The sequence below is a fragment of the Macaca fascicularis genome, chromosome 4 (assembly GCF_037993035.2).
Source record: "Macaca fascicularis isolate 582-1 chromosome 4, T2T-MFA8v1.1".
In the NCBI taxonomy this organism is placed as follows: domain Eukaryota; kingdom Metazoa; phylum Chordata; class Mammalia; order Primates; family Cercopithecidae; genus Macaca; species Macaca fascicularis.
In genome coordinates, this window is record NC_088378.1 from 165,421,507 (window position 1) to 165,446,921 (window position 25,415).

At 41.9% G+C, this 25,415-nt stretch overlaps 1 protein-coding gene across 2 annotated transcripts in view; it reads right to left on the bottom strand.

Annotated features, from left to right (window-relative positions):
• Positions 1-2,281: 2,281 nt before the first annotated feature.
• DSP (desmoplakin) overlaps positions 2,282-25,415 on the bottom strand; it is a 45,402-nt gene continuing 22,268 nt past the window's right edge. Inside the window, exons 7-24 of one of the 2 annotated variants that reach the window (XM_005554092.5) lie at positions 23,800-23,961; positions 22,839-22,943; positions 21,537-21,632; positions 21,081-21,206; positions 20,402-20,554; positions 19,651-19,805; positions 18,419-18,545; positions 17,422-17,623; positions 16,938-17,164; positions 14,579-14,745; positions 14,037-14,175; positions 13,350-13,543; positions 12,382-12,544; positions 11,796-11,879; positions 10,942-11,049; positions 10,298-10,396; positions 9,092-9,589; positions 2,282-6,219 (exon numbers count right to left, since the gene is read on the bottom strand). In XM_005554092.5, the coding sequence (XP_005554149.2) occupies positions 2,983-6,219; positions 9,092-9,589; positions 10,298-10,396; positions 10,942-11,049; positions 11,796-11,879; positions 12,382-12,544; positions 13,350-13,543; positions 14,037-14,175; positions 14,579-14,745; positions 16,938-17,164; positions 17,422-17,623; positions 18,419-18,545; positions 19,651-19,805; positions 20,402-20,554; positions 21,081-21,206; positions 21,537-21,632; positions 22,839-22,943; positions 23,800-23,961 (6,042 nt within the window). In that variant the 3' untranslated portion in view covers positions 2,282-2,982. Of the gene's footprint in view, positions 6,220-7,294; positions 9,590-10,297; positions 10,397-10,941; positions 11,050-11,795; positions 11,880-12,381; positions 12,545-13,349; positions 13,544-14,036; positions 14,176-14,578; positions 14,746-16,937; positions 17,165-17,421; positions 17,624-18,418; positions 18,546-19,650; positions 19,806-20,401; positions 20,555-21,080; positions 21,207-21,536; positions 21,633-22,838; positions 22,944-23,799; positions 23,962-25,415 lie in introns of both variants that reach the window. The other variant, XM_005554091.5, reaches the window with a different exon arrangement.

A 25,415-nucleotide genomic window follows, 5' to 3' on the forward strand; every position in this document is an offset into this window, starting at 1 on the left:
TGACTCCTGATAAAAAGTTCTAGTGTAGGCCGGGCGCGGTGGCTCAAGCCTGTAATCCCAGCACTTTGGGAGGCTGAGACGGGCGGATCACGAGGTCAGGAGATCCAGACCATCCTGGCTAACACAGTGAAACCCTGTCTCTACTAAAAACACAAAAAACTAGCCGGGCGAGGTGGCGGGCGCCTGTAGTCCCAGCTACTCGGGAGGCTGAGGCAGGAGAATGGCGTAAACCCGGGAGGCAGAGCTTGCAGTGAGCTGAGATCCGGCCACTGCACTCCAGCCCCAGCGGCAGAGCGAGACTCTGTCTCAACAACAACAACAACAACAACAACAACAAAAAAAAGTTCTAGTGTATATTTCCCTGTTTGTATACGTGAACCAAATTAAAACTTAGCCCACATCAAACATGTCCTGTCTTCAGGATACAGCCCCATGTCATCTCAGCGCTTCATGACAACTTTGGCAGAAGCCTGGAGGGAGTAGGAAAGATTTGTCAGTTGACTCTACTCTCTAGTTACTGTTTCAGCCCGAGGAACTGCTCTACACTGACGCTGCTGACCTGTTTTGATTATCACTTTCCTGGAGTGGTGTCCAGACTCCTGGCCTCTGTTATGGATTGGATTGGGTCCCTCAAAAATGCATATGTTTAAGTACTAACCCACAGTGTGACTATATAAGGAGATAGGGCCCTAAGAGGTAATTAAGATTAAATGAGGTCATAGAGGACGGGGTACTCTAACCAGATAAGACTGATAGCCACCCATGAGCCAAGTCTCACTAGAAACCAACCCTGCCTGCACCTTGATCATGTACTTTTAGCTTCCAGAACTGTGAGAAAATAAACTTCCGTTTAAGCCACTCAGTCTGTGGCATCTTGTTATGGTAGGGTGAGGTGACTAATACAGTCTCCCAGCTCTAGCATAAAGGATTTCCTTCATTTTTCTCAATACAACATTTACCACATTTTTCTTCTTCCTTTTGGGTTATGAGGGCTATTTTTGCACCATGTATTTCTAGCACAGACTCCATGGCTTCTGGCACAATGCATGGCACACGAACTCAGTATTTAATGCATAAAATTAGTTTCAACTCCTGCAAATGGGGAAAGGGAGTAAGAGGAAGAAGAGGTGAGATAAGGAAGAGTGCTGTGGAGGAAAAATGGCCCATGCAATGAGAATGGAGCTAACTTTCACTCTAAGTACCAAAAGCCCCCAATAATTTATCTAATCTTAATGATCTTTTTTGTTCCATACAATTAGCATGTTTTCCTATCTGTACTATAAAATTTGTATTAATATATACTGCTGACATTTGAAAGTTGTCCCACTGATTGCTTTATCTGTTTCTGTCCCTACCCACATTGCAAATGCTTTGTCAAGGGGCTTGTAAATTCTACTCAGGCCAGGCGCGGCGCTCATGCCTGTAATCCCAGCACTCTGGGAGGCTGAGGTGGGCGAATTACGAGGTCAGGAGATCGAGATCATCCTGGCTAACAGGGTGAGACCCTGTCTCTACTAAAAATATAAAAAATTAGCCAGGCATGGTAGCGGGTGCCTGTAGTCCCAGCTACTCGGGAGACTGAGGCAGAATGGCGTGAACCCGGGAGGCAGAGCTTGAGTGAGCTGAGATAGCGCCACTGCACTGCAGCCTGGGTGACAGAGCAAGACTCTGTCTCAAAAAAAAGTAAATTCTACTCAATCTTCATAGTAACTAAGCCAATACTAGACATGGTAGTGTTCGGTGAAGTCATGTTAATCTAATGACAAATGTGTGAATTTCAGTAGTTTCTCTTTGATCCAAAGGAACAGGCTTATATTTTCTTGTCTTTCAACAGAAAGCCAAGAACTCTTCAGAAATCATTTTCATGGGTTCCAGGACAAGTCTTTCCTCTTATGGGACAAACTGAAACACTATCTATTTTGAGGATACTCAAAAAGCATCTTAGCAACTTCATGTTTTTTCAATGCTATGATGGTGACTTTTGCCAATGCTACTTGGTACTCAATGTCCAGAATAAACTAGAACACGGTATTGACCTCCAGGCTGGCCTCTTTACATAGGCCTTCTTTCCAAGGACTCCATTGGGTACATGACAGGCATCTGAGAAGTACTGAAAGGACTAACTTCAAAAGACCATCTTCTAATAAAAATTCAGAACCAAATAGTTTTTTTAATGGTATTTCTTCACAGGTATTTAATAAATGTTTTTAGACCTATGATAAAAATATGCTCCTAAATGTTTACATATGCTTATAAACATATTAAATTAAAACACAAAAACTTCAAAAGTCTAAAAGTTTATTGCCAGAATAGCAAACTTCATAAAGACACCTTTTTAAAAGTACATCGAAAATGACAAGCAAAATAAACAGAAAACTTTGACCAAAGAAAAGCAAAGATTGCTGCTGTCATGCACATATAGTCAAATTAACACCAAACCAAATAAGTACGTCAAAGACTATATCGGTTATACAATCCACACTCTAAAACTAAGGAGACTTATTCCAAAATGCTTGGTTTTGGGTTGGGGGTTTGAGAGGGGAGCTGGTACTGGGAGGGTAATTTTCTCCTAATACAGAATATGGAAATATTTAGATGAGAAGCAGAATGACTAAAATATCAGTGATCCATTTAATTTTTTTCTCCAAGCATAGAAAACTGTATTATAGGCTTCCAAAATTAAAGAATTGATCAAAAATCCAAACACAGAAGAGAAGAAACAAATCCTAAGTTCAATTTGTGTTACAACTGATTGGCACTTCAGACGCACTGCATCCAAGTGTACTACTTATTTAAGATGAGCTAAGAAGATAAAAGCCAGAACAGCCTTTACTATTTGATTTCAATCATGGCTATATTTTCTGTAAGCATAGAACGTCCTATCACTCTACTGCAATAACTGGGATTTTCTTTTTTATTATTTAATAAATTGACAATTCATATAAATGAAGCCAAGGTATAGCAACCACTCCCAACTGACTACTAGTGCCCAATAGAACTACTGCTAAATGAGTAGGAGTAAGAGTAGGAAGAATTCCCTGTGGCGTCAAAGCTTCCTCTCCGGGACCCACTGCGGGACCCGGAGCGAGATCCGGAGCGGGATCCAGAGCGGGAGCCGGAGCGGGAGCCCGGAGCCGAAGACATGTTGTAAGGGCTGGGTAAGCCCTTGGACGACACGGAGGCGGCTTCCAGAAGGCGCAGCCCAGTGATATCTTCTACCATGGAGCGATTTATGGCATCCTTATAGGATATTTTTAATTTGGTTTTGGGGCATGTCAGGATTTTGGCATAGCTGCTGGTGTCTTGCAGCCTCTGTGCGGTGCGGCCATCAATGAAACCCTTCCGGATGGCTTCTTCTGTGCTTATCCTCCCATGCACTTCCGGGTCAACAAGACCTCCCGTGAGGTACTGGAACTCCAGGAAGCGCTGGCCAGCCTCGTACGGGAGCCATTTTTCTTTCACTGCCTCTGCCGCCGACATCTTCTTCTTTCCCTTTACACCCTCGAAGCCTATGAAGGCTTTCTGAGCAGGCTTCAGCCTGGTGGCCATGTCTTGGTCAATCACACCCTGGGAGACTGCATCCTGAAGTGACAGCTTCTGGCCCGTGGTTGGGTGGATGATGCCGCCTGTGCAGGCCTGAGCCTCCAGAAGCCTCTGACCGGTGATGCTGTCGACGATGCCCCGCTCTATACCTTCTGTAATGGAGATTTTCTCCAGGTTTTCTGTGTCAAAGATGGCTGCAATGGGGCTCGATTCTTCCAGGGTGTCGGAAAAAGAGCTGCTCCTTATGGTTAAATTCCTGACGCTGGATATGGTGGAAATCTTACTTACTGAATCATGGCGGGTGCTGCTAAAAACATCATCGCTGACACCACTGCCCATGCTGCTGCTGGTGCCAACACCATTTTTCAAGGAGATCATGTCAGCAAATTGAGTGAGGCTGAGGCTGCCGGATCGGTACTGATCAAAGAACTTCCTGTCAACAAGGCCCTTGTCAATAGCATCTTGAATATCATACTGACTGCCTGTCTTTCTGTCTACCAGGACCACCCTGGTGGAGCCATCTGATCCCGTGATGGTTATTTCTTCCCATTCACATTCCTGCTCACACAGTTCTTTGAAGGTTTCATAATCAATTAGGCCCTTCTTGTAGGCCTCCTGAACAGACATTTCTTTATTGGTTTCTGGGTCAACTATGACCACTCTACGCTTCCTGAGGGTATTCTTTTGTGATGTCTGCACCTGTTTCTTCTTTTCTTTCAGAGGCAGAAGACAGAGCCCTGTATCCTCATCCTTAATGCATCTTTCTTTTAGTTGCAGATAGGTAAGATTTTCTTCAGTGTTGGGGTCAAAAAATCCTTTGGTATCATCACTTGGATCTGAGAGAATCTCACTGAGTTCCTCATTGAAATAGCCCCTCTTATATGCTATGTCAACTGGTAAACGATGGCTCTCCTTTGGGTCAATGATACCCCCGGTTGCAATCTGTGCTTCTAATAAGCGAATACCATGGCCCTTTTCGATGAGTTCCTTATTCATGGCTTGGAACAAAGAGATGATGTTTCCTGTTTCAGGATCATTATACCCAGTGACAGCTCGTTCCGCAGACAGGAGCTTCTCTTTGAACTCAATGCCCACCAGACCTCTCTTGTAGGCTTCCTCCACTGGTAACCTCAAGTTGCTAACAGGATCCACTATAAAGCCAGTAGCTGCTTGGGCTTCCAGTAACTCCAGAGCAGTACCGGGTCGGACTAAGCCAATTTTCATGGCCTCATAAATGCCAAGCTTCTGTTTTGTGGTCTCATTGTATATGCCTGCTATGCAGCTTGAACCCTGGAGGAAGTCCTTAATTCTCTCACCAACCTCGTCATAAGAAATCTGACCAGACTCCAGTTCATTGACAGTGGACGGTCTCAATATACCAGAATCTACTAGCTCAGTGACGGTCACAGGTTGTCTGATTCCTTGGAAGGACATGCTTCTCTTCTGTACTGAAAGCAAGAGCAGACCAGTATGTGGTTCGATTCTACACCGTTCCTTCAGCTGCACATAACTGACCTTCTTTTTGGTGATTGGATCCACAAAGTTTTTCTGACTATCTCGGGGATCATTCAGAGATCGATACAAATCTCTATCAATCAGCCCCCGGGCCAAGGCGACATCTTTTGGCAAAAAGACACTGTTCACAGGGTCTACTACACCCCCTGAAGCAATCTGGGCTTCCAGCAGGCGCATTCCAGTTTCTCTATCAATCAAATTTTTCTTGATGGCTTCCGAAACAGATACTGTCTTGCCTGAAAATGGATCGTCAAAACCAGTGATAGCTTTCTCTGCTGTATATATCTGCTGGCGGTCATCGAAGTCAATGAGGTCCCGAGCTATGGCACTGTCGACAGTCAGCTTCTCATTCCGATGGGGATCAATTATACCACCTGTAGCTGCCTGGGCCTCCAGAAGCATGACTGTGGATTCTGGGCTGATTAATTTCTTTCTCTTGGCCTCTACCAAAGAGTACTTTTCCTTAGGAGAAGCAGATGCTCCAGCGATAGATCCTGCACCCCGAAGGAATGGCTGGATTTCAGAAGCAACTTCTTCCACTGACTTCTTCCCCTTCAGTAGTTTGTCCAAGGTTGTTTTGTCGATGAGCTGACACTCATAGAGCTGCATTGCTGTCACCTTCTTCCTCAGCCCATCAAACACCAGCTTGGAGGTGTCAACGGTCCACTCACACTCAGTCTGGGTCTCCCGATGGGACCCATATGGGCGCTGTCTGAGTTTATCGATCTCCCTCTGATATCGGGAGCGTTCTGTTTCTAACTGTGACTGTGTCTCCCTGGTAGAATCCTCCAGCTTACGCCTGCACCTCTCTTCAATTCTCTTGATCTCTGCTTGGAGTCTTTCGATCTCACTCCTAAGACTGTTCTTCTCTCTCTCACTCTTTTCTCTTTCTGATTCTATCTTCCTAATAGCCTCCTCCTTGCGGGAATATTGAGTCTTCCACTGATTCAGGTCATTCTGAATTTGCTGTTTCTCACACTCCAGACGCTGTTTCACCCTGGTTTCTGCCTCTAGAGTTGCTTTTGCACGATTCAGCTCATCCTCCAGCCTCTGCAGCCTTGCCTTGTCTTGCTCCAGCACTTTGATTTTCACCAGAAGGCTCTCTCTTTCCTGCACCACCTGAGTGCACTGATTCTTTGATTCCTGAATCCTATTAGATGCCTAGAATTGAAAAAGAAAGAAATGGGAAAAAAATAATGTTTTGAATCATATCATATTACTATCACAACTTCTATTCTTGTATCTATCTTAAAAAAAAAAAAAAAGCCTTGCTTATTTTTTCTTTCTACATTTTCCCTGGGTACACTGTAAGCTTGCTATTTTACAAATTTGTGGGAAAAATTCTGCAGATATATGTTGCCACTTTGATAAATGGCCTCATAGTTACTATTTTTTTCTATAGAAGGAACTATAAGTTGTAGACCTGTCTTACTCTTAACAATAATTATGCTTGAAAAATGTGGGGAGTTTTGTTCCAGGTTATCATACTGCTATACCTACATCTCACCTGTTACAGCTAGACGAACATACTTAATGAAGCAATACAAATATATGAAGGTATCTATTATAGATAAATATATAAATATATATTATATAATTTTATAATTTTATATATAATACATACATGTATACACACACGCATACACACACCAACCCAGCCATACACAATATTTGTCTGTAGAAGTTAAATGTATTAGAAGTTAAAGAAGTTATTTTTAAATTAAGGGTTAGGAGAAGAAAAGCCAAACAAAAGGAAACACACTAAGGCCATGATCAAAAGCGAACACCAAATAATCCATGCAAAAAAATCATCTAAGCAGGCAAAAGAAAAAGTGTTTTAAAAATTGCATAGGGAAACACTTTAGTATGACTTCTATTTAAGAAAATTTTCATTACAAATGTGTGCCATAGCTCACTAAATAAGAGCTAACTTCTAAGAAGCAGAATGGAACATTTGGAGGAAGTTATACATGTATTAGTGTTCTTAAAAGCAGGGCCAAACACAGGCTACCCAGAGATCAGCATTTGATGCAATGAAAGAACAGCAGGGCACACAGCATTGAAATTATTTTAAAGCAGTTATCTGGATTATGACAGGAAGTAGTAGAGAAATAAAAAGAAAAATTAGATTTTCTATAAGCATCTATTTAAGCAGCAAGAGCACAGTTCAGATTAGATAATAATGTAATGAATAATTGGAGAAACAGTGAAGCTGTGATCAAATATTTGTGAATACCTCTAAAGCCTGCTTTTGGAATTTCTCAATTTCCTGTCTCAAATTTTCCCTCTCTCTCTGTAAATCATTAATCAGCCCCTGCAGTTCCAGGGTCCGGTTGTTGCTGATCTGCAGCTGGTTCCTTAGTTCCGAGATGGTTGCATTTTTATCACTGTCCGCTTCGCTTCGTCCCCTCCTCAGGTCATCGTACTCCAGCCTCAGGTTCCGCAGTTCTTCTTCCAACATCAAATGCTCCTTGGTCAGGTTCTCTGTGAGAGACTGCAGCCTCTCAATTTCTATTTTGCTTTCATTTAAGCTTCTGCTTTTATCTTCTATCGCCTTCTGGAAATGCTCATTCCTCAAGTGAGCTTGTTTGACACTGTCCTGTTCCTGGAGTAACTGCCGCCTCAGGGCCTCGACCTCACAGGAGAGCCTTCTCAGCTCTTCCTGGGTCCTCTGCTTTTCCCTCAGGTGGCCATCCAGCACGTCCCTCTGCTGCCGGAGGTCATCCTCGCTCCTCTTCTTAACAATGGACGCCTGCTCCAGCTGCTGGGTCAGGTTGGTGATTTTGATGGCTTGCTCCTTCAGCGACCTCCTCATGCCTTCCAGCTCTTCCTCCAGCTTCTTCCTCTTGCAGGAGTCTTCTGACGCCGTCCTCTTCAGCCGATTCAGCTCCTCTTCCACCTTCTGCTTCTGCAACTGCAGGTCTTTCACAGAGCTCTGGAACCGCGTGATGTCCTGGTCCTTCACAGTCCTCTCCTGGGAAACCCTTTCATAGTCGATTCTCAGGCGTGTCAGTTCTTGCTCCTGAACCTTCAGTTTGTTTATTGACTCTGTTGCACTACTGTTTGCTTTCTGCAGGTCATACTGGACCCTTTGTAATCTCGCGTTTTCATCTTCCAGGCATTTCCGCTCATTTGTTTCTTTGTCGATCAGTTGTTTTAACCTTTCTATCTCCTTGTTTTTATCCTGGATGGTTTTGGCAGCATCATCAAGAGATTGCTTATATCTTACGCTCTCCTCTGTTCGCATCTGAGTGACTTGTCTCAGCTCAACCTCCAGCTGCTGTTTCCTCTGAGACACCTCAGAGCCAGTGGCCTTTTGCTGTTGGACATCTTCTTCCACCCTCCTGAGATTCTCTGTGGTCTGGGTTAGAGTGTTCTTCAGCCTCTTTATTTCTTCAGATAAGCTCCTGTTTTCGCGGGTGAGATTGTCTATCTGAGCCCGGTAGCCACTGGTGTCCTCTTCCTTCTGCATGGTGAGCTGGTGGATGGTGGTCTTGGTGATGTTGATCTCGGTCTCGAACTGATTTTTTAAGCTAATGATCTCCTCATCGTAATTGTTTCTTACCTTACTCAGTTCATTTTCATATTCCCAGCGGCGCTTGGCCTCCTCCTGAAACTCAGCTTTGAGTCTCTCGATCTCCTTATTTTTGTCCTGAATGGTCTTGGCAGCCTCCTCCAGGGACTGCTTGTGCCGGGCATTGTCCTCAGAGCGCTGCTGCATGACCTGCTTCAGCTCTATCTCCAGATGCTGCTTCTTCTGCATTATCTCAGAGCCACAGGCCTTTTGCTGAAGGGCATTTTCTTCAGCTCGCCTTCGCTGCTCAGTGGCCTGCAAGATGCTGTCATTGAGCCTGACAATTTCATCCTTCAGATCTCGATTTTCCCTTGAAAGTCTATCAAGCTGGTTTCTAAGATTTTTGGAATCATCCTCTTTTTGCATGGATATCTCCTTGATGGTGGTCTTCGTAATGTTAATCTCTGTTTCATACTTGTTCCTTAAATTACTCATCTCCTCATTATAGTGGTTTCTTACCTTTGCCAGCTCATTTTCATATTCTCTCTTCCGGGCGCCTTCGTCCTGCAGAAGAACCCTCAGCCTTTCGATCTCGTACTCCTTCTCCTTGATGGCTTTCTCAGACTCTAACTTCTGCCAACCAAGGTTCTCCTTTTCACATTGCCTTGCTTTCTGCAGTTGGTCATAGTCATTCTTCTGTTGGTCAAATCTGTCTTCCACAGATTTTCTTCTTCTCTTTTCATCTTCAATCTCATAAGTCAGTCGGGTGATCTTCTCATTGAGTTCTTTTATTTGGCCGTAGCACTTGTCTAGATTTTGCTTAGCCGACTTCCCGTCCAGCTCGGCCTGTCTCTTCAGCTCCTCCAGGCTCGCAAGCTTCGTTTTGAACTGGGAACACTCTGCCTGGTATTTCTGCAGGTTCTGGTCCAGGAATTTGTTCTTATTACAGTTTTCCGAGTTGGCATCTCGGGCCAGTCTGAGCTCTTCTTCCAAAACTTCGATCTTGGTATTTTTCAGCTGTGGAAGTGAAATCAGAAATTATGTCAAAAGAAAAACACCTCACATTCCAAGAAAGAAGCAGTACTTTTCCCCTCCCAGACCAATGTGCATTCTCATTTCTCTTTACACACGTGGACACACATGTAAAGAGTGACTAGGCAAAAATTCAAGAAATCTGGATTCTCATCATAATTCTTCCACCAGCTGCTCATATGATCTTAGCAAATGATATATTACCTTTGAGTCTGAGCTACCTCATCTGTAAAATGAGGTAATTTCTTTCAAGATCAAAAGCTTATGATTTCATAAATTATGTTCCCTTTATTTCCAGTTTACACTAAAGTAAGTTTACATATAAACTCAATTTAAGTATCATAAATGAGGAATAAAGAGTTCACTCAATATAAAAAATTCAAATATACCTAGTCCAAGATGTTATCCTTAATACAAAGAAATAAAGCAAATTCCTTGACCAAACATTAAATAAAATGACTTGTTTAGCAAAGTTGTTGCAATATTATGAATATTACTTAAGTTCATTTAAAGCAGTGTATTGGAGCATGGAAATAACCCCAGACTTACAAACAAGCAGTATTATATTAAACCTTTAGAGGAAATACAGTTTTACCAGGATGTGTCCAAATCCACGTTATAATGTGGAAGTAATAATAAGGTTCTATTCTATTTTCTTTGTTGATGCTCCAAGGAAAGATAGTAGTAAATTACCTTCAGATCTTCCAGACTCTTCAGCATCTCACTTAAGAACCTGTAATAGTCTCCAGATCTTGTAAGTAGTTCAATGTACCGAGCATGAACATCTGCAGCCTTGGAGAAAAGGAAGGAAAGAAAGAAAAAGATATTGCATTAAAAAAAAAAAAAGTCCTATGTAATTTGACCAATTTTGTTTTCTAAAATAGTGAGATTATGAAGAGTGAATTCTCTTTTTTAGTGTGTTCATTCCAAAATCAGCAAAAGAAAGTACAGCAAAACAAAGGGCCAAAAATGCATCCCATTCTCATCTCTCCAGGCTGTTTCCCCTAGACCATCTGACAGGCGATAGTCTCTGACATGTTTGAGAAGAGGCTGTCTTTTAGAAATTTCTATATTTTCCACTTTTTAGAAGTCTCTCTCATCAAACCCACAAATTTAAGCCCAGTTTCTACAAAGACTCTAAATAACTGATCATTTCTGAAAATGTGTCATACATCAATGACTCACACCGGAGGGCGCATAACCTGCTATTAAACCTCTTAAAGTGGATACCCTATAACGGGATGAAATCAGCGATGGTAAGGAAGACAGGCAGGAGACCGGGAAAAGGGAAGAAGAAGGAGGGGCAGGTTTTAAGAGATACGCGATGACATATATACCTCTTGCAGAATCACCCCAGAAGGGGACTGTATCATGGTCCTCTTGATAGGTATGTTCAGCAGAGTTTCCAGTCCGGAGGTATATGAGGCCAGCTGCAGCTCATAATCCTGCAGCATAATGAAGTTTAAGAAAAGTGTTCTTCATGGACTTAAAAAGCATCACTAACAGCTACAGTTCCACAGTTTCAAATCATTGGACTGCATGTCTAATTGCCAACCCCAAAGACAATGCACCACTAGTGGCCAAGCAGCTAATACTACATTACAAAACCAGCCGGGAGTGGTGGCTCACACCTGTAATCCCAGCACTTTGGGAGACCGAGGCAGGCAGATCCCCTGAGATCGGGAGTTCAAGACCAGCCTGACCAACACGGAGAAACCCTGTCTCTACTAAAAATACAAAATTAGCTGGGCATGGTGGTGCGTGCCTGTAATCCCAATTACTCAGGAAGCTGAGGCAGGAGAATCACTTGAACCCAGGAGGCAGAAGTTGCAGTCAGTTGAGATCACACCACTGCACTCCAGCCTGGGCAATAAGAGCGAAACTCCATCAAAACAAACAAACAAACAAAAAACCCTTACTAAACCAAGCAGTAGATCTTTGTATGCTAAATGAAGAATGCAGCACCTACCACCAGTCGAAGAATAGAAACCAGCCATTCAAATGGATACTACCAATGTAGAATGAATTGAAGCTAACAGATTTTTAATTTTTATGGTTTGTTCAGAAAAGAATATATACAGACCATAATTACTATCCTCAAGAAGTGTATACTCTTCACAACAAATCAGCAAGTTATGCAGTTAATAATAATCTTGGTGAAACACCAACATTCTTTATGAAACCAACATACCTTAATTGAATTTGCACAAAGTTCAGCAATTTTTTGTACTTCCTCTGATTTGTCTCGTTTGCCAGATATTTCATTGTGCAAGTTCTATACAAAAAGTAAAATATTTACCAGTGTTAATGCATACAAGTATTTTTAAATAAATGTGATTTCACTCTTTTACCACTGTTATGTGTACCTTTTTTTTCAGCTTATTACTACATATACTTGTCTCATATTCTTATAGTTAGAGCTTAGGAGATGAGCATTTTTTCCATTCCAAAAAGAGAAGCAAGCTCTTTAACTTACTATCTGTAAGAGTTTATTTTCTGTTCAGCCTGTTTTCTGGGCCTATCCCCTCAATTTATAAAGATAATTTATGATAACATGAAGAGAACAATATTATATTATTTCTATGTTCATAATTGCATTTCCTTATAGACATCTCAGTTGCTTTTCCTCTGGGCATTCTTTAAGCCTTCACAAAACGGATTAATAATATTAAATATTCATCATTTCAAACCTAGGCTCTGATGCAAAAGCCAGAGGAGAAGACGAATTACACCCAATTAATCTCAAAACAGCTATGGAACAAAAAGTTGGCTTATACCTTCTGCTCATTCAAAAACCGCATGACTGTGTTGGAATCTCCAAATTTCATGGATTCTAAGGAATCCTGACGGCGTTTAGCATCATAGAGCCACTTGCAGAAGGCCTGATAGTTATCACGATAATTCCTCAATTGCTTGATTTGTTTCTCCAAGTCCCATAATCTGGGGGGAAACAGATACAATAAAATGATTATCTTATTAGTTCCTAAAATATGTAACAGAGAGTCACCCAGAAATTCACTTGGTATAGACCCAAGAAAACTGGTCATATTCCCACACAAAAACTTATACATGAATGTTCATAGCAGCACTTTTTATCCCAGCCACAAACTGGAAAAAACTCAGGTATCAACTGATGAAAGGATCCACAAAATGTGGTACTGCCAAACAATGGAGTATTATTCAATCGTAAAAACACATGAAAAAAATAGAAAATGACGTACTGAAACATGCTACAACACAGATGAACTTTGAAAGCATGATACTAAGTGAAAGAAGCCAGTCACAATGGACTACATATTGTATGATTCCAGTTATATACAATTTCCAGAATAGGCAAATTCATACTCCAGAGATTTTTTTAAACTCTTATTTGCAGAAAGGCCTTTTTTTTTGGTCTAAGATTTCATTTTCATAAACTTTTGAAGAATGCTAACTCAAAGCAGCTACTCCTTCCAAGAGTCATAACAAGAGTTTATAGGGCACAAAAGAGCTGGCTAAAGGGCTTCTGCTGTTTCTCTAAGACCCTGGATGGCACCTGGCCTGTACAGGGTTGGCTATTGCGATGCATTCTCCTTCCATTTCTAACAAAGCTGCATACAGGCAGTCCATGAAAACAGCATCTGTTATGCCTAACTTACACAAAAAACAAAACCTGTTTTCTACAATGGCTCCCCTCAAGTGACATTATCTTGTGAACAACCAAAAGAGGAGAAGATGGGGAAGGACGGGAAGGAGGCTGGCACACCTGAAGTCGATCTGTTTATCTATCCTTTGCCAGCGGTCTGTCAGCTGTGTGACTTTTTCACTGAACTTGCCCAGGTCCAGGTCATAAAGCGGATACTGCTGTGAAGTCTGAGAGTGGATCTGCTGGGCTTTCTGTAGTTCTGTCTTCATGGTGGCCAACAACGACTTCTTCAAGTTCAAGTCATTTTTTATTTTCTGCAAGATGAAAAAAAAAAGATTGCAAATTAATCCCTTCTCCCATTGTATGCTACACCACCAGTCACCAAATCGGGGGGAAAAGTTTACAAAACACTTTAGAATATTCATAATTTAAAGTGTTAACAGTCAATCCAGGAAAATATATTTACTGAATTGCATTTCCCAGTATTTGTTCCAATAATCTAGTTCCTTGTGCTATCCTGTTACAATTATAATGTATATGAAGTTTCTAAGAAGTCCCACAGAAAAGAAACCAGTTTAACTCAGCATTCCCCAAAATAATCCCATCACGACTTACTTTCTCATATAGTTCCTGCTAACACAGTCTGGAAAACAGAGTTATACAGATGACAACTGATGTCAACCTGTGTGGCCACAGGAACCCAATAATCCTCAAAACTCATGAAAACCTAGTGAAGCTTTATAATTGGGAGCTCAGTTCTGAATTAGTTCCTGTAAATTGGGCCACGGTTATAAGCTTTCAAGTTACCTTCAGTCCACAGCGGTAAGCTTCCACTTTATCCAGGTCCAGACAGACAGTTTCCTCCTCAGTGAGCCTGGCTTCATAAACCTTTAACATGTCTTCTGTTTGGAGAATAGCCTGGAGCAGTGCCCTTACTGTGCATAAGCTGGAAAGGACAAAAGAAGCAGATAAAGTTGCCAGTGACAGAATTAGTCTGTGAAGATTTGGCTCTCACAGCTAGTAATGAAAGACAACAATGTCAAAGCAGATAAAAATTTATTTTGTCTTTTTTTTGTATCTATTGTGATTCAGACCAACGTTTTGTATTCACTGAAGAATTCTCAAGTTCTCCTTAGAGCATAACTTAGTTCTAAGATAACATTATAGTTCAGAATAGTGGAATTAACATGTGAGGCTAGCGGAATTAACATGCTCTCCAAACCACCGAAGGATGTAAGTAAATCTCTAGTAACAGAGAAACTGTAAGGCAAGCATCTAAAGCAAATGAAGTCTGACAAAAAGAAAGCTTGAGAAAAGGAAAATACGAGATTAGTAATAGCTGAGTTTACCTATTTAAGTAGCCATCTGTAACACCATTGATATTTTCCAGTTTCTGAAATAGTCCAAATACTTCATTCTGTAAATAGCAGTACTTTTCAGAACCTCTGAAGTTGGCAAGCATATCTTTAAGCTGGTTGAGAACCTCAGCAATTGCTTGTGAATCATTCTGCACACTCTGTCAAAAATGAAGGAAAGCTCTTTTGATTTAGCTGTCTGATTCTTTTTATTACTGTATATATTTAAGGTGTACAATATGCTGTTTTAATACACACAGACACAGTGAAATGATTACATCAGGTAAGTAAGTTAACATATCAGTCACTTTCCATGGTTATCTTTTTTTGTATGTGTGGTAAGAGCACCTAATATCTACTCTCTTAGAAAAATTTCAATATACAACACACTACAAGATTACTACCTGTAGTCTTCCTGCTGAATTTAGATCTCTAGATTTATTTATTCCACACAAATGCAAGTTTGTATCTTTTACATCTGCCCATTTCCTCCTCCCTCCCCACCCCTGGTAACCACCATCCTACTCTCTGTTTCTATGCATTCAACTTTTTTCTTAGAATTTACACATAAGTTAAATCATGCAGTATTGGTGTATTTCACTTAGCATAATGTCCTCCACGTTCATCCATGCTTTTGAAAATGGCAGGATCTCTATTTTGTTTGTTTTTTTTTTGTTTTTTTTTTGAGACAGGGTCTTGCTCTGTCTCCCAGGCTGGAATGCAATGGTGCGATCTTGGCTCACTGCAACCTCTGCCTCCTGGGTTCAAGCAATTCTCCTGCCTCAGCCTCCTGAGTAGCTGTGATTACAGGTGGACGCCACCACACCCGGCTAATTTTTGTACGTTTTAGTAGAGATGGGGTTTCACCATGTTAGTCATGCTGGTCTTGAACTTCTGACCTCGTGATCCACCCACCTGGGCCTCCCAAAGTGCTGGGATTACAGGTGTGAGCCACCACACCTGGCCCCAGGATCTCTTTCTTTTTTAAAGGTAAATAGTACTCCACTGTGTGTGTAGAGTCATGTGTCCAATAATGATGTTTTGGTCAATGATGAACTGCATACACAATGGTGGTCCCATAAGATACACACACACACATATATACATACACACATACATATAAACACATACACACACACACACACACACATTTTTTTTAAACAGAAGGGTCTTGCTCTGTTGCCCAGACTGGAGTATAGTGGTACAATCACAGCTCCCTACAGCCTCTAACTCCTGAGCTCAAGCAAGTAGCTGGGATTATAGGCATGTGCCACTGCATCCAGCCCCCATAAGATTACAATACTATATTTTTATTGTATCTTTTTGACATTTAGATATATTTAGATACACAAATACTTACCATTGTGTCACAATTGCCTACAGTATTTAGTACAGTAACATGCCCTACAGGTTTGTAGCATAGGTGTATAGTGGGCTATACCTTCTAGGTTTGTGTAAGTATGCTCTATGATGCCTGCATGACCAAATCGCCTAACCATGCATTGCTTAGAATGTACCCCTGTCACTAAGCAACACAACTGCATACCGCAGTGTCGGCATACTGATCCCACAGAGGTTAGTACTCTGCATTGGAGCTGTGTGATTCTGATGACCGTTTTTGCCCTTAAAAAGTCCACTAAAAGTAAAGGATTCAAGAAAGAGAGAGGAGTTGACCTTCTATTTCTTTCTTGAGTATGGCCTCATTAGCACTGTAAATGTGGTCCTCTTACTTAGAATATCTGTATTTTGGCCTTCCAGTGCCGTGTGCCCAGGCTTGGTTGAGGAGAAAACTCACTGAGTTAGGAGCTGACACACGTGGGCCGTAGTCACACTCTGTCTATGGCTTTGAGATTGTATCTCACCAACCAAATCTCTTCATGTCAGTGTCATGTCTACAAATAAAGATCATTCCCCCTGTCTAACCCATATTATAGGTTGTTCATGTCAGTGTCATGTCTACAGATAAAGATCATTCCCCCTGTCTAACCCATATCATAGGTTGTTCTCTGCAAGAAGCCAATTTAATGCTTGTGAAAACTTTTGAGATGGACTGTAGCCTGATTCAACAACCCAAAAACTGTGAAAACTTTTGAGATGGGCCGTGAAATGCTTGTGAAAACTTTTGAGATGAACTGTAGCCTGATCAGCAACACACAAACGAACAGTTTAACCCCCCGCCTGATAACCGTCTACAAATTTGGAAACATAAGACATAAGGAAATCCTGCCAGAAGCCTGTTTTCTTGAAAATTAATATTTTTGCCTAAAAACATTTAAACTAGGATTTTTTTTTATTCATTTGCAGGTAAATAAAAATATACAGGGAAATCAGGCAAATACTAGCAGACACCTACCTTAAGCTCATTAATTTTCACTGTGATGTGGTGTGAAGACCCCTGGTCTGCTAGAGGGAGGTTTTTGAGAGTCATCCTGCCCTCGCAGTGCTCTATCTGCCTGCGAATCTTCTGCAGCTCCATCAGCATCCATGTTTCTTGCTTGTCATTTTCTCTGTTGGTTTCAATTACTTTATTATGATTGACATCTTGGCAGGTTCCATGATGAGTGATTTCAGTTTTGGTCACTGTAAACAGAAGTTAGGGCCACAAAAATCAGAGAATACCTAACTATCAAGGTGCTAGGCCTCAAAAAACATCCACACTACCTAAAAGTATACCTTCTTCCTTTGAATTTCAGAATCAATTCTGAACATTTAGTGCATGAAGAACACTGGCTATATAGCATTCAGAGAAATGGTTCTGAAACTAGTTTTATGCAAACTCCTTTCTTTTTAAAATGGTATGGATGGTTGATACAAAGAGAAAGATGTCCCAAGCTGACCTGTCTGGTGCTGGGGGTGGCCAGGGAGCTGAATGACCAGGGTCTGGTAATGCTTCTGGGCATCGGTGAACTGAGACTGTATTTTCCGTTTGTCATCATCTCCAAACATCTCCGAGCCTTGGCTATTTCTGATGAACTCTTGGTAATGTAACTCAAGGTCAGCTATCGTCTTCGTGTAATCTTCCTGCCGCATTGTTTTCAGCTGAAAGGAAACAGGCAGAAGTGATCTGGGATTTATGACTGCCCCACAGTGCAATCAAGAAGAGTTGGCCAAAAAATGCCACCTGCTAGATAGGACTCAAAGCAACACTCATCACAGGCTCATGAAGATATAAAAGGTCTTTTAGGGCTTAGACATTGCTCCCAAGAACCACAGGAATGGGCTGCTAATTTTTTTTTTCTTTTTGCGAAATATTATGTAGAAGCCCTAAATGTAAAGCAGAGCCCAGCAAAGCTGCTCCAACTAAAATGAGAAAAAGGGCTCAGGGGACCCCAAAAGGTATTTTCTGTGCCCCTCTCCTCACTTCCATCCTTGTCACTCCTAAAGGATCTCCCTCCCCTGCTAGGACTCTTCAGACCACAATCTGAAAACAACTGATTTAGAGTAACTAACACTTAGGGTGCTCTTCCAAGAATTCCATCTCACCTTTTACTTCTGTGATACCCAGTTAATCCTTTATGACCTAACTTTCCATTACATCGAAGGAGCATAGGGTCCAGAATCTTACAGGAGTGCATGGCTTTTCCACAGGCACTTCGGGCTTGCTTGTCAGGTCACCTGAATTAGTATTACCTCTTTCTCTCATAATCAGCCATATGCTAATCCCTCCCGTTCTCTATTGGACAGACTAGAACCTCTAAGGAGGGCTGAGCTGACTTGCTTGATGAGACACAAAAGCACTACTACACAGCAAGAAGGTCGAACTGTTAGACACAGGCACTGCGGAGGGCAGCGCGGCCCTACCTCCAGGCAGCTTAAGTGGCCCTGAGGACATACCTTGGCGATCGTCATGGCCCTGATCTTCTCTATGTCAATCATGCAGTAGTGCCAGGACACCAGGCTCTTCATGTTGATGTAGAGTTGGTTCCACAGAGCCAAGATGGCTTCGTAGTACTGCTCAATCCTAACAGGCACAAAGGGAAAACATGCTAGAGCCAGGCTTTCACACTTCATCCCAAATGGGAAACTTGGACATGCTCACACCACTGCACAAAAACCTGTGACAGTCACTCATAAAGTAACAGGTGGAGGTATAACTTTGAAAACAGTTCATGGATTTGGATTCATCTACTCCCCAAAAGTACATTCTGAATTATCTACATTATTGGCTGACATATATACTACAACTTTTTGTTGTTGTCTTGTTTTTCGGCAACTTTGTGATTGACAGAGGTCTAAGGCAGGATGGTAGGTGCATTAGATGCCAATGACCCAAAGCTTGGTCATGAGCGCACAGCAGCTTACTACACTACTCTCCCTATTCTGTGTGTGGTTGAAGATTTCCATACTAAATGGTTTAAAGGAATCTGCCATGGACAATCTGTTAAATGAATGTTCTTCCTACAGTGAGTGAATGTTGATATTAAAGGCATATTATATTTGTGACTACATGTAAAACAATTGATTTTCTAAGAAGAAAAGGAGAACCTTAAAATGATGTCTTTGAAGTACATGACAAGTATTATTCACTCTGAACCCCTGCAGTCAGACATTCCTTTTTTGTTTTGTTTTTTGGAGACGGAGTTTTGCTCTTGTTGCCCGGGCTGGAGTGCAATGGCACGATCTTAGCTCACCACAACCTCCAACTCCCGGGTTCAAGTGATTCTCCTGCCTCAACCTCCCGAGTAGCTGGGATTACAGGCATGTGCCACCACACCCAGCTAATATTGTATTTTTAGTAGAGACAGGGTTTCTCCATGTTGGTCAGACTGGTCGCAAACTCCTGACCTCAGGTGATCCACCTGCCATGGTCTCCCAAAGTGCTGGGATTACAAGCATGAGCCACCACGCCCAGCCAGACATTCCCTTTTATCCTTCAATAACTATTGTCTCTTCAACAATTTGCAAGACAAAGTGAAGGTGACCTTCACAAGGTTCCTTTTTTTTTTAAAAGATGGTTATTATAACAAGGCACCGTGTGTCCAAGCTTCAGATGTAAGCACCTGCCCTCTTCCTCCACCCTCACGTTCATGCACGCATGCGTGGCTTTGGGAACCTGGATGACTTACTTGCCAGAGAGGTCCACGGCCAGTGGGTTCGGAGGAGGGATGATCAGCCCCACGGAGGGAACGAGCATGTCAACGCCTCCCGGGCCCGTCACGTACCACTTGCTGCGCTCATTGTTGTCCTTCAGGATACACTCATCCCCCTTATGTACGATTTTCTGTAAGGCAAGCAGCCCCGGGGTTTGTCTTTATTCATAAGTGTGTGTTTTTATTGTTTTTCTCAAAGATAGAAACAGAGATGAACACATGTAAATTATTAAAGCTTTTACCTTACTTGTTCCCCTCAAATGAAACTGATCATCATACAACTCAACAATACTGACGCTTTAAATGATATATGTGAGCCTAAAAGGTATACATGAAGTAAGCTACATTTTATTTACTTGGTCTCACTATGTCACCCATAGTGAGTGACATTTACTTTATATGCAACATAAAAGTATCATTTCTCATTTCTTTTATCAGAAATTTAAAGATGAGAGTGATCACAGACAAGTTTTACATACTAGAAGAAAAGTATTAAGCCTTATGAATTTTTAAAAGTTCTAAAATTAACTATTGTCCTTATTATTGACAACTACCATATGATTCACAACAGAGCTGCTGCTTTTGTTCCATAGCTGCTGCTTTCATAGATCAAAGACATTGACTATGGTGATTTTTGAACTCTAGATTAAGTGTTGCTTTCTTGATGGACAAAAATTTGCATGTAAAGACAGGGAAAACTTTTGTATCATTCTAAATGAGTACATACCTGGTCTTGTTTGTAGTCACAGAGAGCCCTGAGAATAATGGGTTTATTGCTTCTGTAGTCTGGGTTACGAGGCTTCAGCTGTACAATCTTCTTAGACTTGTTTACCAAGTTCTGCACCTGACGCTTGTATTCAAGGATTTTCTCTCGTTCTTTCTGCAATTGTGAAAAAGATCATACTTTAACATAGGAACCCTGTGAGTTTAAGAGGAGATTTTCAAACTGCATTAATGTAGCTACACGACACACTATCACTGCAGTTGCATTTACTGTAAAAAGTCACAAATTCGTCAGCAGGAAACAGGAGAACCTTTCACGACAACACTCTCCAGAAGCTACACAGGCAGGAATTAAGTGGGCAGGGAAGAACATCCTTGTGTGAAACGGCTATGTTGATAAAATTTGAAGTATGCTTTCCCAAAGGAATTGTCATGTGAAGTAATGTTCTCTCTGTTCTTATTTTCAACAAATTGCCCAGACTGAAGCAAAAGTAACTGTCAAGAGTAGTTGGGCATGTAAAGAAGTTCATTTTGAGAAAAGCCACCGGAAGCTGAAGAAGGCGCTGGCTTGGCTCTGGGCGTGAGTTGTACAATAATACTAATCAGAGCCAGCTGCATCCAAGGCATGTGTTTTATCTCCCTGACCAGGCGCAGCTGCAGAGGTTCTGGGTCTGAGACGATACCTCCAGCTCCTTGATCTGTTCCAGCAGGTGCTGCAGGGGCATGTTCTTGTCGCAGGGGTACTTCTTCCTGATGGAGTCCTGAAGCCCCTTCAGGTACGCTTCCGTCGACTGGGCCTCTTCAAAAAACTGTGAAGGATCAGAGTGATCAGTGAATGAACAGCAACTCAAAGAGCAATTTCATCTAGTAGTTCTGTTTCAAGGACTGTTATCCCTAAGCCTCTCTTTGACAGGTGGCTAAAGGAAAAAATTCGTGCAGAAAGTATTTAGGTATGTGACAGCGGGAAACTATCTGTGGGACTGATGGCAGGGTTACCAATCTATGCTCCTCTGCACTCAAAACCAATGAAGAGGATTTATGCACATTTTCAAGATTATTTTCAGTGCTTTATAAAACACACTCAAAAGATTAGGTATTAAGACCTAAATAGTAATGAAATTATTCCTAAATATAAAAACCTGAAAGTAGGCAGCATTTTCTTTCAGATGAACATCAATGCACTTGGTGATCTGAAGAATCCAGCTCCACTGCGTCTGCAGAGTGTCCATATAGGCCTGAAACAAGAAAATGTCAGCTGTCTTAGCCTAGCTCAGTTGTACAGATGCGTACGCACCAAGAGATAGGTGAGCTTGCATGAAAGCTAGTAAGCCGTTTTTATCCCATTCTAAGTCGAGCAGATATTTTTCTAAAAGTTGGAAAGAGAATTTCTCACCATATAACTCTTGGTAAGGTCAAAACTGGATTTTACAATCAGCTTTCACAAATAGACACCATGAGGAGTCTTAGTCAAAATATGTATCACCCGAATAGCAGAGATACTGACCAATCAGAACCATCACTGGGGCTAGCACCAGAGTGGCGTCCCTTTGCCACACCAAGCCCTGTTCCTGGAGGGTTGCTGAATCATGGGGAGGTTCAAGACATCCAAGCAAAGGGCTTAGGGGGCTCAAGACAGTGATTCTTACCAACTGATATGAAAGTTTCTCGTTTATTTATTTATTTATTTATTTATTTATTTTTGAGACGGAGTCTCGCTCTGTCACCCAGGCTGGAGTGCAGTGGCGCGATCTCGGCTCACTTCACTGCAAGCTCCACCTCCCGGGTTCACACCATTCTCCTGCCTCAGCCTCCAGAGTAGCTGGGACTACAGGCACCCGCCACCACGCCCAGCTAGTTTTTTGTATTTTTAGTAGAGACGGGGTTTCATCGTGTTAGCGAGGATGGTCTTGATCTCCTGACCTCGTGATCCGCCCGCCTCGGCCTCCCAAAGTGCTGGGATTACAGGCGTGAGCCACCATGCCCAGCCAGGAAGTTTCTGGTTTTTTTAACAAGCAGTAAGGCCATACCAGTGCTACCAGCTAATATCAGCCTTGAGCATGGCCCACAGATGGCAGTCTAGGGCAGTGGTCAGCAAACTATAGCTCAAGGGCCACATCTGGCCCACTTCCTGTGTTTTTAAATAAAGTTTTATTGGAATACAACCACATTCATTTACACAGTGTCTATGTCTCCTTCTGCAATTTAATAGCAGAGTTAAGTAATTGTAACAGAGATCAAATGGCCTGAAAGGCTAAAATACTGATTGTCTGGTCCTTTCCTGAAAGAGTTTGCCAACTCCTGGCGTAGGGAATTGATCCCAGAATAAAAAATAAAGTTGGCATGGCTTTAAGTCTTATAAGAATTACTCATTTGGATAGTCTTACCTTATGAAAAGTTTCCTTTTTGTTTCCTAACAAAAATATAAACCTCATGAAGCCTACCTCAATTTTGTCTGAAGCTGGATGCTGATTGAGGACAAGTTGGTCACTTTCTTGTTTCAGCTTATTGAGCTCTTTTTCTTTAACTTCCAGTTGACTCATGCGTATCTGTGAATGAAGAAATAAGAAATCCTTTGGAGCAAGTCATCATTAAACTTCCATCACTCCCATAGCCCTTTTTAAAAGTGAAATACAAAACTGCATTTTGGAAAGGAACAATGCCAAAGAATCATGCTGTTTTCCCCAAGAATCACAGCATTTTTAAGGCTGAAAAGGATGTTTGCTCCAGGTGAGGATGTGGCTGAGGCTTACTCAAAATGACACAGGAGGAAAGAAGAGCTACAACCATCCTGAGGTTTTCTAATCCCAGGCTTCCACCCACCCTCCTGCAGTGCCACACACACCCTGGGTTATCTGAATGTACCAGTTCTTACCCTCTCTAAACAAACTATGTTCTTCCGGCATATTAAACAATGTATTGCCCCTCTTTTTCTTTTTAACATTATTTTAAGTTCAGGGATACATGTGCAGGCTTGTTACACAGGTAAACTTGTATCATAGGGATTTGTTGTACAGCTTATTTCATCACCCACGGATTAAGCCTAGTACCCATTAGTGATCTCTCCTGATCCTCTCCCTCCTTCCACCTCCACCCTCTGCCCTCTGAAAGGCCCCAGTGTGTGTTGTTCCCCTCGATGTATCCATGTGTTCTCATCATTTAGTTCCCACTCTTAAGTGAGAACATGTGGAACTTGGTTTTCTGTTCCTGCATAAGTTTGCTAAGGATAATGGCCTCCACATGGAGAAGTTTTCAGGAAGGAAGCGTTTTTCATGACCATTTCAAAGAAAGTTGAATTACAAGGGGCTGATTAAACTATTCATAGGCCATTCATTCCCCGAGCTCCCAGCTCTTCAAGGCGACAGGCTCAAGGCAAGCGTCTACAGCCACGTGGGGCGAACTTACGGAGAAGGCCTCCTGTTTCTGAGCGATGTTGGTGTTCTTGTCGCTCCAGTCGTACAGCAGCTCCTCCTCCTCGCAGTCATTGATCCACATGATCTCCCGGGACGTGGCCTGGATGATGTTCTGCAGCTGTCGCAGGTGATCCATCCTCTCAAAGGACGCTTTCTACACAGGAAGTTCAAAGGCAGCATTAAAATAACAATATGTGGATGACTGGTGTTCTCTACAGGTTTATAGATTAACCCTGTAGTCCCTTTTACAAAAAAAAAAAAAAATCACACGGATAGGAAAAAATGTTAACCTTGTGCATTCACTGACCACCTGGTATGGGAAAAGACCTATCCAAACTTGCAGTGAATAAGAAGGCAGCAACTCTTTTTTTTTTTTTTTTGAGACAGAGTGTCACTCTGTCGCCCAGGCTGGAGTGCAGTGGCGCGATCTCGGCTCACTGCAACCTCCGCCTCCCAGGTTTAAGCGATTCTCCTGCCTCAGCTTCCTGAGTAGCTGGGATTACAGACATGCACCACCACGTCCCGCTAATTTTTGTATTTTTAGTAGAGACGGGGTCTCACCAGTTGGCCAGGCTGGTCTCGAGCTCCCAACCTCAGATGATCCTCCTGCCTCGGCCTCCCAAAGTGCTGGAATTATGGGCGTCAGCCACCAAGTCTGGCCTTAAATTTTTTTATTCTTCTACATAAGGTCTTTTTTTGGTATTTTTTACTGATATAGTTGTACATATTTTGGGGTACACATGATACCTGGACACATGCATACAATGTATAATGATCAAATCAGGATAACTGTGATATCCATCACCTCGAACATTTATCTTTTCTGTGTGTTGGGAACATTACAAATATTTTCTTCCAGCTATTTTGAAATATACAATAAATTATCATTAACTATAATATCCCTATTGTACTATCAACTATTAGAACTTATTCCTTCTATCTAACTGTATTTTTGTACCCACCAATAATTAGTTTTGGACTATAAGGGGGAAAATGGACTCAGAGAAATCAAGCTTTTCCTACCTTCTCCCCAAAAATTCAAAGTGCTATAACTCACACCCCAGCCCAATAGGAAAATCACTGTGTCACCACCAGTGATGTTATTTAAAATTATCATTGCCAACAAGGAAACATTACAAAGTAAAGATTCAGTGACACAAATAGGCAGAAGAATGGAAATCTCTCCTCTTATGAATCAAGTAACTGCTATGACAGAGTCTGTCATAAAATTGTGGTGATGATCTGGTAGACCTCTATCTTGAGAAAAATAACTTTTATTTTTGCTTAGACTTCATAAAAAAGACTGCAATTCACAAGTGGCAACGTTTTCTTGCTTCAACTGCAAGTATTTAACAAGTGCCATTTATGTGACACAACTTGAAAACAGAACAGCAGTAGGGACTGTCTCCTGAAAACAACTTTTAGGCCAGGTGCGGTGGCTCACGCCTGTAATCCCAGCACTTTGGGAGGCCGAGGCGGGCGGATCACTTGAGGTCAGGAGTTTGAGACCACCTAGGCTAACACGGTGAACCTGGTGAAACCTTGTCTCTACTTAAAAGAAAAAAAGAAAAAACAACTTTTAAAATTCACTTCTAAAGGAAACTCAGC